The sequence below is a fragment of the Pteropus alecto genome, unplaced genomic scaffold, assembly GCF_000325575.1.
Source record: "Pteropus alecto unplaced genomic scaffold, ASM32557v1 scaffold61, whole genome shotgun sequence".
Classification (NCBI taxonomy): Eukaryota; Metazoa; Chordata; class Mammalia; order Chiroptera; family Pteropodidae; genus Pteropus; species Pteropus alecto.
This window is the reverse complement of record NW_006434835.1, coordinates 14113752-14127159: the sequence shown is the minus strand read 5'-3', so window position 1 is coordinate 14127159 and position 13408 is coordinate 14113752. Positions and strand designations below refer to the sequence as shown.

Genomic DNA, 13408 nt, shown 5'->3' with positions numbered 1-13408 from the left:
TTCTGGGACAGGAAATAGTTCTAATGGTGGCTGGACCTCCTAGAATTTAAACCTAACCCTCTTGCTTCTTTAGAAAATTCTGACTGACAGAGGTTCAGATACTCCTAAAACCTGGCCCTGGGCAAATTTCTAATGAAATTCCAAGTGCTTTGGCCCCTGTAGACCCCTCTTGAGCATCTGCTGATGCTACCAGTACAATGCCAAGCACAGGTGAAGTCTTAAGGCAAGACTTCCTGCTGTCGCCACTCCAGATTTTCTCCCTGAAAAGCTGTTTTGTTTTTTTTTTAATTTTGGTATTATAAAAATATCTTATTTTTCCCCTTGTAATCTTTAAGTTAAATTATCTCTTTAATTTTGGTATTTTTCTTTTCCCTCTATTCAAGTCTTAGAGACCAGCACAGAGTCTGTGAGAGAAAGTGTTTCAGAAAATTAGAAATTTCACTGAATCTCTGGTAGTTCTAAAAAGTACCAGTTATTATAATTTTGGGCTAACGTGCCAGCTTAGTATAATGGAAAGATCCCTGATTCCAACTTCAGAGAGACACAGTGCTTCTCACTGCCTTCAAACACAATTATAAATTTCAATTACTATAGCATAACAAATCGATCAGTGTGTGTGGCTGGTCAGAACACATCTGCAGATAAAGTATTTCAGCCATCCAAGCTCCATTAGCACATAGGTATTTTTTCTCTCTTTCCTTTAAAATTATCTGGAAAGAAATGTTTTGTACCCTTGGGAACTCCTGTCTGTTACCATTTGTGAAGATGGAGCTGCGATAGGGAAGAAGCAAGGACCCATTTTGTGGTTCAAATGCATTAGAGAGCTGCTGGGATAATGGAAGTGGAGGCTACTTGTCTGTAATCAGTTGCTTGAGAGCAGTGGCTGAGGACAGTCTGGGGCCTGGCTCTACTTGCAAAGGAAGTGTCTGGGGAGGATGAAAGCACACAACTGTGAAGCCTAAAGAAGGGGGCTGAGAGACCCCACAGTAAGGTCAATGTGGCTGCCACAAGGTGTGTGTAATAATCACCATTTCGCTGGTCAGAATCCTGTGAATGAGTCTTCAGTAAAATCACTCATGATCAATGTGGCTGTTTTGTTTCTAATGTGAATGTTTTAATGGTATTTTCTTTGTGATTATTACTGGTGTACAGAAATGTTCTTGATTTTATGTATGTGTATGTTTCTGTGTTTCTTCTTCTAGTGGATAGTCCAGAATATAAATTATTTAGTTCTTTACAACTAATCTGATACTATGACAACTGTCTAAAAAAGATGTTTCCTTGGCCCTTGCTGTTATAGTCATATAATAGCAGATGGAAGATGATCCAGTATTTGCTGGCTTTGGAGACAGAGAGAGAAGAGCTAGATCCTTTAAATTATTGTTTAATGTTATATTGAGAATATTTTGCATAAGGAAAGATGTTATTTACAAATCCCATTTTTTGCCCAAATTTTTCTAAAATTTGTATGGGTATTATTCGATACATACAATAGACATAAAGTATAGAAGGGCTTTATAATAAAACGAACCACCTACCACTTAATTTAAGAACCAGAACATTACTAGAAACCATTCAGATTCCCTGTGTGTCCCTCCTGGATCCTTCTCCGTAGAGCTAACTCCACCCCAGAGGTAACTCATCTCTTGGTTATTGTCATCCTTTCTTCATTCCTTTTCTTTCTTTTTAAAAAGCAATTTCATCATAACCACATGTACACATCGACCTAAACAATATAATATTTATTTTCCCTTGTTTTTGAGCTTTATACAATGGTATTGTATATAGTTTTCCGTGACGTGCTTTTTTTCACTCAGTATTGTTTCTGAGATTCCTATTTGTTATTTATATGTTCTGTGACTTTCACTGCTTTGAGTTACTGCAATTTATCCATTTTCCTGCCACGTACATTTGGATTGTTCCCTGGTTTTGTTTTTGCAATTATAAACAATATTTCTTTGAATATTCTTGTTAAGTATCTCCTGACACAAGCGTTCAAAAAGTCTCTCTGGGGTCTTTTATCTAGACATGGAATTGCTGGAACACAAATAATTTGAAAATAAATTCAAATTATTTTCTAAGGTGGTTATGTCAGTCATCACTCTCAACAGCAGTGTATCAGAGCTCCTATTGTTATGCCTGCCCAAGACCTCTTGATTTATGACACTCTAATAGTTCTAAATGGTTTCTCATTGATATCCTAATATTTACTTCTGGACCAAATTGAGCATCTTTCATGTGTTTATTGGCCATTCTGAGTTTTCTCTTTTGCAAAATGCCTGTTCCTATCTTCTGCCCAAATACCTGTTAGGTTGTCTTTTTCTTGTTGAGTTGTAAGAATTCTTTATATATTCTATATTCTAGACATCATAAATATATGTGGTTAATATATCTTCACCTAGTTTGTGACTTGTCTTTTTATGGTGTGTTTTGTTGAATAAATATTGTTAATTTTATTGAAGTCACATGTATCAATCTTTTATAAAACTTTTGTCTTTCACATTTATTTTGTTAACCAGCATTCTGTTGGGTACTTAAGGGGGACCATCTGTGTATCTCCCACGTTTTCTCTTTGTGTAGCTCACTCCTCTTCAGTATCCTGTCCTGCAGACTCTAGTCATGTTGGTCTCCCCAGACTCATCCTCTCAACTCCGGGAGTCCTCTGGGCTCCGAAAGGTGCTCTTCACTGTCATCTGGAAATTCTCAAGGCAGTAAGCCGGGCAGTCTTCAGATTCGTCTCATTTGCTTCCCATCTTTCGGAGAGTACTCCTTTGTTGCCTGATGCCCAGTGTCTCCACAACTGTTGTTTCATATATTCTGTCCAGTTTTTCTTATCGTTTTAGTCGAGAGTCTAGATCCGGTCCCGACTACTTTAGCATGACCAGAAGCAGAAGTCTTTCCACATCTTGTTCATTTATTCCTAGGTACTTTATACTTTTTGCTACTGTTAATGATATCTTTTAAAAATTGCTGACCTATAAAAGTACAATTTGTTTTTTGTTCATTTGACATCCAACTACCTTGCTCAACTCTCTTCTAATAATTTCTCTGTAGATTCTTTTGGGTTTTCTATGTAGGCAATAAGATCACTTACAAATAATGACGATTTTGTTTCTTCTTTCTAATTCTTATACTATTATCATACTGCTCTGGCTAGATCCCCTGATACAGTATTGAATAGAAGCAGTCATAGTGGGTTATCTTTGCCTTATTCCTGACTTTAAAGGGGCTGTTTCACCATTAAGAATGATGTCTTTTCTCAGGTTTAAAAATCCTTTATTAAAAGATTTTTTCTATATCGATTATACTTTTTTCCTCCTTTAATCTGTTAATGTGGTAAATCTCACTTGATAGATTTTTCTAATATTAAATCTTGCATTATTGGAATAAACCCAATATGTTCATGATGTATTTATTTTTTAGACATTACCAGACTCTGTTTGCTAATATTGTGTTTAGGATTCTTGCTTCTCTGTTTATAAATAAGATTAGCCTGTAAATTTCTTTTTTACTTTATTTTGCTTGTCTGGTTTCAGTAACAAGCTTATTCCGGCCTGTTCTAATAAGTTGCAGAGTATTTCTTTTTCTATTTTCTGGAATAATTTGCATAAGATAAGAATGATCCTTGATTGAAAGTTTCATAGAACTTGTAAAATCATTTGGATCTGGTGTTTTCTTTGTGGGAATTGTTTTAAAATATTTATTTCATTCCACTAATATTTATGGGACCATGTAGGATTTTTATATATTTACACCCACACACATCTACTTTCAGTTCTGTTATAATGCTTGTTTTGAAAACACAAGTTTATTCCAACGCAGTTGCTATATTAAGAAACAATTAGTGCATAACATTTCCTGTTGCTTACACACTGGTTTTGTTCTTAAGAAACATTAGGTGAACACAGAAAACTATACCTAGCTGAAATAGGAATATATAAACATACACACATCTCAGATATCTAGCAAGCAGCCACGTCAGTTCACCCAGTGTGTTATGAGCCACACCCATCCATAGCTGGTGTTAAACTTGCTGTCCAATTTCAAATAACTTCTATCATTTGATAATAACCCACAAGCCACAACCCTTTCTTTCTGTTGCTTAGTCCATGCTCATACCTACTCGGTATATATGGAGATGAGGTGGTGTAGTGAATCAGGGGAGAGGAAACTATGAAGACACCAAGTTTTTGATTTTGATGCCTGGATAGATGCTGACATAATTTACCAAAAATGCAGGTGGCAGAACAGGGTGGGGAGAAGGTGATGAGTTCCACTTAGGACACGTGAGGTTTTAACTGCCTGAAGAACACTCAGATGGGCACCGATATTCAGCTCTGGGGATCTGAAGGTCAGCAAGGAGCTCAGGGCTGGAAATCGAATGGTGCACAGGTGGTGACGGTGAATGAGATCACACAGCCCTGGGGAGACTGCCACCGCTGCAGAGCAGCAAAGGAAGAAGCAACACAGGAAAAGACAGAGTGGGTGGTCACGGGTGAAGAGGAGAACTGGGAGGGTGGGGTCGTTTAAGCCAAGGGAGAAGTTTCGAAAGAAGTGGTCAGCATCAGTGGCTGGCAGTCACTGAGGGTTTCCTCGGTCCGGTATTATCTCACTTAATCCTGACAGCCATCCCGAAGTGTAGATAATGGCATAGACATGTGTTCAAAAAAGAAAGGGAGGCTCAGATTTGTTGACTAAGGTTACTAATCACACGTGTAAAAGACGAAAGCAACATCCAAACTCCTATCTCTCCTTTGCCAGTGCCGGCGTCCCCGTGCCAGGCTGTCTCCTCAGTGGGGAGGCGGAGGCCAGGTTTCCTGGGTGAGGGAAGGACAGGTTAGGATAAGGAGACAATGCTGTGGTGGCAGGGCGTGCGGGGAAAGTGAAGCAGGTGATTTAGAGAGGAGAAAGCTAAGGGAACAGGAAAAGGCTGCTTTTTGTTTCAGGACGAAGGCAATCTGAACAGTCATTTGTTTATTTAGCAAACAATTCATATTGAACATTTACTTCTGGGCACTGAGGGTATAGCAGTTAAAGTCCGCGTCCTGGTGAAATTCACATTTTAATGAGGGTGTCATGCAATAAACAAGCCATTGATAAACATAATTGTATGTAGAGGGAGGTCACTACTAACTATAAGCAAAGCAGGCAGAGCCTGGAGAGTGTGGGGGTGGGGGAGGGACCATGAGGGCCAGCAGGGAAGCGAGGCAGGCCCCTCTGCAGAGGTGATGGCTTAGCAGCGACCTGACCTGGTGAGGCCTGAAGGCCATCACAGGGACTAAGCTGATGGGATGCAAGGGTGGGACTGAGGGTCTTGGGCAAGTGAAAGGCATGATCTCCAGAATTTAAGTGGAGGTGGAAAAGGTAGTGGAGAGGGAAGGAGCGAGAGATTATCTTGGCCACTGATGAGCCCAGGAGTTGGCCTCGGTGGCAAAGAGAGAGGCTTTCCTCTGAAACAGGAGGACAGACTCTGAGGGCAGGCGTCAGAGGAGGGGAGTGGACAAGTGGGTAGGCTCCATGGGCAAATGAACCAAAGGTCGGAGAGTAGACATAATGGGACTTACAGTGGAATCGGAGCAGAGTCAGAGGCAGGGATGCTGCGACTGGTTTCAGAGGAGGAGTCATCCTGGTGATACCAAAGCCGGGGGATCGGCCGTTCCTCCAACTAGTGCTTTAAGCACTGGCTCTCTCTCCAAGCTTTGGAGTCGGCTGACTTGAGTTACAGACTGTTTACACCAACAACTGACCTTAGGCGAGTTGCTTAAGCTCTTAAAGCCTTTTCCTCATCTGAAGATGAGAATAATAGTACCTGCTTCATAGGGTTGCTGTGAGGACAAAATAGGAGGGTTGATACCTTTTGGCCAGCCCACAATGGCCTCCTATCTCTGAGATCTCATCCTTGACCCCCAGAGAGGGTCCCCCGCTACTGTCTCTGTACTATATAACTCTGCAACTTGAGACTGCACCCCCGGGAAATACAGGTGACATAAAATCTGGCACAAGCTTCTGATCCTACCTGCCTTACCCAGGTTTCCAAAGCAGGACCTAACATGATGACGTAGTAGAGACTTCACCCTGCCTTCTGTCTCACCAGGAACTCTCCAGACGGGCAGCATGAATTTCCAGTGCTGAGAAACCGTTCTGTGTGTGGGCACACGCCTGCTTGTGTATATGTGCACAGCAGGGGGCAGGCTCAGCTTCCTGTCTGCCCCTTCCTGAATGGGACAGGCAGTGAAGAGAAGCTGAGCCCAGTTCTTTCTCTGGTGCCTGTTGGCCACAAGGATCAGCTACGCATGTCGGTGTCGCAAGGGCCCCAGAGTTCAGGCATCACACACACCAGGTCACACTCTGCACTCCCACTCTGAGGTCTGGTTCCCTCTTGTGTCACAGTATTTGTGAAGGAAGCAAAACGCTCTAAGCTCCGAGAAGCACGTCCTGCCTGCATGTGAGTGAGCTCTGGCAATCTTTGGTCTGAGTCTGGGACCGAAGAGGTGGCCAAAGGTCTGAAGAGGAAGTGGAAGGGAGCCTGGTCCTGGGAGATGGGCTCTGGAGAGCTGACCCCATGGTGGGGACAGAGCTGGGGACTAGATGCAAGTCTGTACCTCCTGACCCCCCACTTTAGGTTCCCTAGGGGGAGTTGCTCAGGGCCCCCATGGGTTCCCCAACAGCCTCTACAGGCCTCTGCCCACATGAGCCACCGTGGCCTGCTCTAGAGTGCCAACTTTGTTTCTTGTAAAGGAAAGTAAGAACCCACTCCCACGTGGCATCTCTGGCTCATCTGAGGAACTAGAGAGTCAGAGATATAAGGCTAAGGGGGCATAGCTAGGTTATTAACATCAGCAACCCCCACCCCACCCCTAGGACAAGTTTCCCTGGAGGTGGGATGAGCAGTTGGCCACAATCACATTTCACAGACTCAGTAGAAGATAAACCCTTTCATTCGTTTTTGAAAAAATAAATCTCAGCGGATCTTTTTTCCCCAAAGACATAGCCTCTAGAAAACTGGTTCCTGTGCTTTTAGGAGATAAAATTTCAGAAGAATATTTCCACGAAAATAAGTAGTATTCATAAAAATTATTGTTCTTTGGTGGCCTGAGAGCAGGCTGTGTCCACTTCTGTAAAGAGTGTCGCCAACCTATCTAAACACAGGGAAAGGCTAGAGAAACCTGTCACGCTTTGCTCAGTCTTCTCAACCCCATACACTGCCCCTGGGGTCTGGTGGCCTCACTACATCTGTCTGTGTCTCTCCTAACTGGACATCCCAGTATGTGCATTTGTGACATACCGTCCCCACTCTGCCCATTTGTCAGCCTCTCTCCTATCCACTGGAGAGTCAGGAGGAGCAAGAGGTCCGTGTGTCTGTTCTGTCAGGTCAGCAGGCTTCTGATGCTCCCACGGGGCGTCTGCAGGCCAGGCTGGAAAGGGCTTGCTTTTTCCAGGAGCAGCTGCTGTTGGGATGCTTCCAGGTCAGAGGTTGCCTGGAGCTGAGAGTCAGGGCCACAGGCCTATGTGAGATGGTCTGTGGTCAACAGGCAAGAAATGACAGGTGGAGCCCAGGCCAGTCCCTTCTAGAGAGGTCCTTGAAGACCATATCCCAGAGAAAAGGTCCTGTGTAAGCTGCAAAGTAGGGGTGCTAAACAACTGAAAAGAAAAGGGGGCTTCGAGACCAGGAGACTCTGGCTCCTGCTGTTCCAGCTCACAGAAGTCTCAAACTTCAAGCCAGGCTGTAGCTGGTCCTCCTGTAAGATGGAAAAGAAGCCAAAGGGAAGAATGAGGGTGGGGTGCAGTCTCTGTCCTGCCACAGACCCCGGTAGAAGTGTCAGCGGCTGTTCCTTGTCTTCCTTGCTCCCCCTCCCCTTCACTACTCCTGGGAGTAAAGCTACAAGGCCTGTTTCCCCAAGTCCCATCGAGCAGTTCCCCATCCATGTGTCATTCCCTGAGTGTAACACATGACATCAGCATTACTTGGCTGGAATCTGGGACCAACCCCTCAGACCAGTGGCATTGATGACAATGCCACTTCCCGCCTCCCCGGTGTGGTCTCCTGTAGGTACATGTGCTCCTATTGGACACGTGCTGGTGAAAGTCTCCTGGACCGGACATGATAACACAGCGCCTGCTTGGCTCCTGGCTCTGTGGTTGGCTCTTGGGACATAAAAATGAATAAACATAGCCCCAGCCTTCAAGGTCCCCACAGCCTACTGGGAAAGCCAGACAGTGAGCAGCCGGTCCCCGGCAGTGCTCTGGAAAGGAGGAGGACAAGTCCCAGAGGGCTGCTCAGCACAGCCTGTAGGAGGAAGAATGAAAGAGGACCCTCGGGTTTCAACGCCCAGGCTGGAGGATAGTGCCATTCACCGGGACGAGGGCACAGGAGGAGACACTGATCGAGGAGAGAAAGTGAATCCAGTTTGAGGCTCATTAAGACACTGCCCTGCTTGTGAGCTCTCAGTTGGAGATGTTCAAATGAGAGCCAGAAACGTAAATCTGGAACCTGAAGGAAGTCCAGTGGGGCAGGTATAGGAGTCGCCAAACACAAGAAAGTGCTTGAGGTCTAGCAAGCAGGCGACGTGCCGGGTATTATGGAGAGCAAAGGGAACGGGGGTGAAGAAGGGAACACTCCCATACCGCCATCTGAGATAACGGAAGGAAGGACACTGAGCAGGGATGACCAGAATAGCAGAAGAAAGTCCAGAAAATGGTGTCGCAGAAGCTAAGGCAAGAGTCTCCAAAGGCGAGACTGTTCAATGGTATCAGTACCGCCAGGAGACCTGTGGACTGGTTCCTCCTACACCAGCATACGTCTGCGTGCCTCCCTGGGTGTAGGTAGCCCTGCTGTGTGTACCCGCGTGCATGGGGTGCCTACCTCCGAAGGCTCAGCCGGCGGGAGGTGTCCGGACTTGGCACTTTTGGAGTAGGGCCAACCATAAGGATGCAAAGACCGGTGAGGATCATGCAGGTGGGCACGGCACCAATGAGGACCTTGAGGGTCACCACCACCTGCTCTGCCTGCTTGCACACTCCTGCCGTATACCCTACAAACCTGGAGAAATACAGCATCCAGCTCAGATTCTCCTGAGCGTGTCTTGCTGGAGGAGGGGTCCCAGATCCTCCACCTCCATACTCTCCTGAAACTTAGATTCATTTCTTGGCCAGATCAGCCTCACTGTGGTGGAAGGGAGTGTTGTTGGAATGGGTTGGACGGAGAGTTCAGGGAGCATTTAGAATGTGGGGAGATGGGGCTTCAGAGGGGTACAGTCCCCAAAAAAGGCCCCTCCCTGTCATGTGCACAGAGAAACCTGGGGCAGATGGTTCCCCCATACTGTCCAAAGAGCAGAGCTTGGGCCCCAGATTCATGTGCGGCCCCTGGCTGGCTGGGGTGGGGAACCCTGCCCTTTTCTTCCCACCCCACTAGTCTGCTGTGCCTCTGGTACAGCCCAACTTTGCGACTCACTCCAGACTGAGCATGGAGATGCCCAGGGCGCCTGCGCCTGAAAGCTTGGTGAAGAAGACGTAGGACGAATAGAAGATGGTCTCCATGCCCGGGCCGTGCTGGTGCTGCAGCTGGAAGTCATCCACCACATCCGGAAGCATGGACCTGGGGAGGAGGCTGCAGAGTTATCCCCTTCCTCCCCTTGACAGCCTCCAGCCTTCAGGTTCCCTGAGAACAGAGACCAAGTCAGAGACACCCCTGTGTCCCTGCTGCCCGGGACTAGGACTGACCTACAGAGAGCCAGGCAATGTGTGTGGTTGAATTCCACCTCCCTGCCCCCCGCTGCCCCCGTTCAGGCCATCTGGTGCTCTTTTAGGACGGCTCCCAGGACGGAGCTGGTAGCCTCCATCTGCAAGTGGGAGAGTTGCTCCCCAGCACAAGCTAGGCAGAAGGGGCCTGAGACAGCAGGTCGACATGAAGGAGGGCGGTCCCATGAAGAAGGACGTGAAGCTCCCACATTCCCTTCCCCTCGCCCAGCCTACCAGGGTAGCAGCAAGGACACGGCAATGCTCAGGCCAGATACAAAGGCCACGACGTACGCCACGGGTGCCGTGGGCACAACAGCCAACAGGATTACAAAAGGCACCATCACCTGAGGAGACAGACACACGGCCCTGTCCTTGCTGTTTCATTTACTCACACACCGGCCTTTACAAATGCCCCCCAAACCTGGTCCTGTGCTGAGCACCGAAGACACAAGCTAATGCAGGTCCTCCCTGCTGGCCCCCAAGATGCTCAGGCTCTAAGGTCACCTCCCCCTCCCCAGGTCTTGCTTCCTGCCTCACTCACACAGATCCCGAAGGCTGACATCCGCTTCCCAAATCGCTGTAGGACCCACTCCCACAGCGGGGTGCTCAGCACAGCTGAGACCTGCAAACAGACAGAACCATCACAGTCTGGCCGTGTTGCCAACGCCTCTGCCCAAGTTCTTGAAGACATGGCTTTTAGGTGGGTCATCCGACCCCAACCTTGCCCCCTGGTTGGAACTAGTGGCTATGAACTTTATTACCCACCACAATTCCACTCTATGCTAGAATGCAGCCAATTTAGACCACAGCCAAGTCAAGAATGTTGACCGCCAGAACACTGGCTACTCATGTCAAGGCTCACACATGTCCCCAATTCAGGCTCCTAAGTGACCTTGTTTCCGTCACCCCATGACCCCTTACCAGGATGGTTAGCACCAGGCTCTGGACATGGTCGTGTAGCTGGGAGGCATGTGTACAGAACAGGACCAGGTAGCTCTGCTCCACCTGAGGAAGTTAACAGGAAGTGGGAGTCTACAGGGAATGGCAGGAACTCAGAAGTCAAGGGCAAAGCCTAGATCTCAAGTCTGGCCTCCTCTTTTGGACCTTGAACTCTGGTTGCTGCTGCCATCAAGGAGTCCCCTCCCCTACAAAGGAAACTTTTTCTTGACACAGGTATAAACACCATTATTGGTCTACCTTCCCCCTTGCACAGCTAAGATTGGGTGAACTTTACCATCTCAGACACCGTTTTTCCTAGTGTCTAGGCCTTAACGCTTCCCCAAACCACAGGTTCTATTTGATCTCTATCTTCCCAGCACCAGCCTCTCCAGGCCACATGCCAGCCACTGGTCTCTCCCTACTAAATCTCAAGCCTAAACGTGATGCAGTAGGGATGGAGATGAACTGGACCAATGGGGACTGGCCTGGCCAGACGTACCTGAATGGCTGCTGAGATGAACAGGAAGGAGATAACCAGCTTCAGGTAGGGCGGGTGCCGGACAGTGAGGCCCAGCCCAGCCAGGAAGCTTGGGCCCTGGCTAGAGGCTGGGGTAGAGGGCTCTGCAACACAGGAAGGTGACAGCTTGACAGAGTTCCAAACCAAAACCCATGTCCAAGAGGAGCCCAGCTCCCAGCTTTCTGTTTCCCACACTCTGCCTGCACCCCCATACCTGGTTGCTCCGTCACCCCCAGGCGGAGCAAACCAATGCACACAGGGTAAGTCACGGCAACCACGGCGGCTGCAATGGTGTAGAGACGAGTCTGTGGGACAGGACAGAACTGGGGTGGGGGTGATGTTTCCAACCCCTAGAGGTAGGGACGGACACTCAGGGGCAGAACAGGAGTACCTCCCAATAGAAGAAGAGCCCCAGCCCAAGGCTGCTGGGTGCCCATCCTCCCAATTAGTTCAGCAGAAGAGGGAGAGCTAAAGGTCCAGGATAGTCTTTCTCCTGACCCCATGCCTCCTGCCCGCATCCATGCCAGCAAGGGTCTGGGCCCCCACCTCTCATTATTTATTTATTTGTTTGTTTGTTTGTTTATTTTTTACGCCTACAACACCTGGTCTTCCTAGGTGGTCTCCCATCCAAGTACTAACCAGGCCCGACCCTGCTTAGCTTCCGGGCTCGTTCAGGGTGGCATGGCTGTAGACCCCCGCCCCCTCTCATTTTTTAAAACAAACATTCAGTATTGCTGACTTCTGTATGCTAAACCCTGAGGTTACAGTGATGAATAAGTGACCCCTGTGTATCCACAGTAAGGGGCTTGGAGTGTGAGAGGAAGATCGATCCATGAGCAGAAAGCTACAGCACAGTGTGATGCACGATGACCCAGATAAATGTCAGAAACAGTTCCACCTGTCATTCAGGGGAAGGTGCATATGTGATAAAATACACAGAGACACGCATGGAAGTAACAGCCACCCAGCTCTGGATAGAGGTTGCCTGTGGGGAGCGGAGGACAGGAGACGGGCAGGGCCTCACCTGTGTGAGTCCAGCACAGTCGCCCAGGGCCCTGCACTTGGGGGTTAATGTGTTGCTGCTGCTGTCTTGAAATTCTTAATGAATTTTTCTATGAATGTGTGTCACGTTAATGAAGTTGATGGATAATAGAGCTGGAGCTACCAAGAGGCACCCAAACATTCTGTGCCTTTAGGGATGGGTTCTCAGCCTTCCGCTCCCCACAGCTCACCATCCCAGGCCCCGCCTGATCTCTGCCTCCCCAAACCAAGGTCACAGCCACCCTCCATTCTGCCCTCACCCAGACAGTGAAGGGGAGGGGCTTGCAGAGGCCTGAGCCAGGACGTGGCAGTGGAATCAGATTTTTGGCTTAAAACATGGACAGGATTTGGTAATAGGTTGGACCGGACGGTTGAGAGTAAGGGAGGAATAAAAGGTAACTCCTAGGCTTCTCGGGGGTAGTGATGTCATTTGCTTGAGGGGAATAGAAGATGAACTTGATGCCGAATAGATGGATGCCTTAGTTGCCGAAGAGGGACGTGCTTTGAAGGGAGAGGAAGCAGGTGTTGCTGCGGGGTTTCCCTTCTCTTCACACTGGGTGTTAGGGGCCCTCTGTTTGGGGCCCGCTGGGCGAGGTCACAGGAGGGGCTCTACCCTGAGCTCTGCAAGGACACCAAACCCTGCTGCCCTCTCCCCTGCCCCTGCCCGTCCTCCGGGGTCTGCCTCCCCCAGTCCAGATGGCCTGCTGGTCCGCTGCGTATTTGTTTAGTAGGCACCTAGGCGGAGAAGCAGGTCTAGCGGTAGGACGACGGGTCATGGGCCCAACTAGAGGATAAGGGAAGGAATGAGAGGCATGGTGTGCAGAGCTGAGCCCCCAAACGACCATCGAGAGACCTGGGGAAGAAGTGGCCCTAGAGGAAAGAGGCGACTCCACAGAGCGGGTCCTGGCGGGCCAAGCCGCATAGACACTCACGGCTTCGGGCGTGATGGCGACCGGGTCCGGGAGCGCGATGTCCTTACACTTGTGGGACCCGTGGGCACCCGACACGATGAGCCCGTGGACTGCGGCTCCCATTAGCGTTCCTGCCATCTCCATGGTTATCCCTGGGACAAAGCCAGCACTCGAGGAGACCCAGCTCCCAGCCCAGGGCAGTGCCATCCCCTGCCCCCACCCAATGCCCGCACTCACGGTACGCGGTGGCGGAGTCTCGCTC

At 48.5% G+C, this 13408-nt stretch overlaps 1 protein-coding gene and 1 pseudogene across 1 annotated transcript in view; both read right to left on the bottom strand.

Annotated features, from left to right (window-relative positions):
* Window positions 1-5593: 5593 nt before the first annotated feature.
* Window positions 5594-13408, bottom strand: part of MFSD2B (major facilitator superfamily domain containing 2B) — a 14658-nt gene continuing 6843 nt past the window's right edge. Inside the window, exons 5-14 of the mRNA XM_015588140.2 lie at window positions 13384-13405; window positions 13168-13298; window positions 11409-11499; window positions 11177-11298; window positions 10660-10743; window positions 10280-10360; window positions 9973-10082; window positions 9452-9595; window positions 8864-9040; window positions 5594-7739 (exon numbers count right to left, since the gene is read on the bottom strand). Coding sequence (XP_015443626.1) covers window positions 7715-7739; window positions 8864-9040; window positions 9452-9595; window positions 9973-10082; window positions 10280-10360; window positions 10660-10743; window positions 11177-11298; window positions 11409-11499; window positions 13168-13298; window positions 13384-13405 — 987 coding nt within the window. The 3' untranslated portion in view covers window positions 5594-7714. The remainder of the gene's footprint in view (window positions 7740-8863; window positions 9041-9451; window positions 9596-9972; window positions 10083-10279; window positions 10361-10659; window positions 10744-11176; window positions 11299-11408; window positions 11500-13167; window positions 13299-13383; window positions 13406-13408) is intronic.
* On the bottom strand, window positions 11785-11887 carry LOC112478609 (annotated as a pseudogene).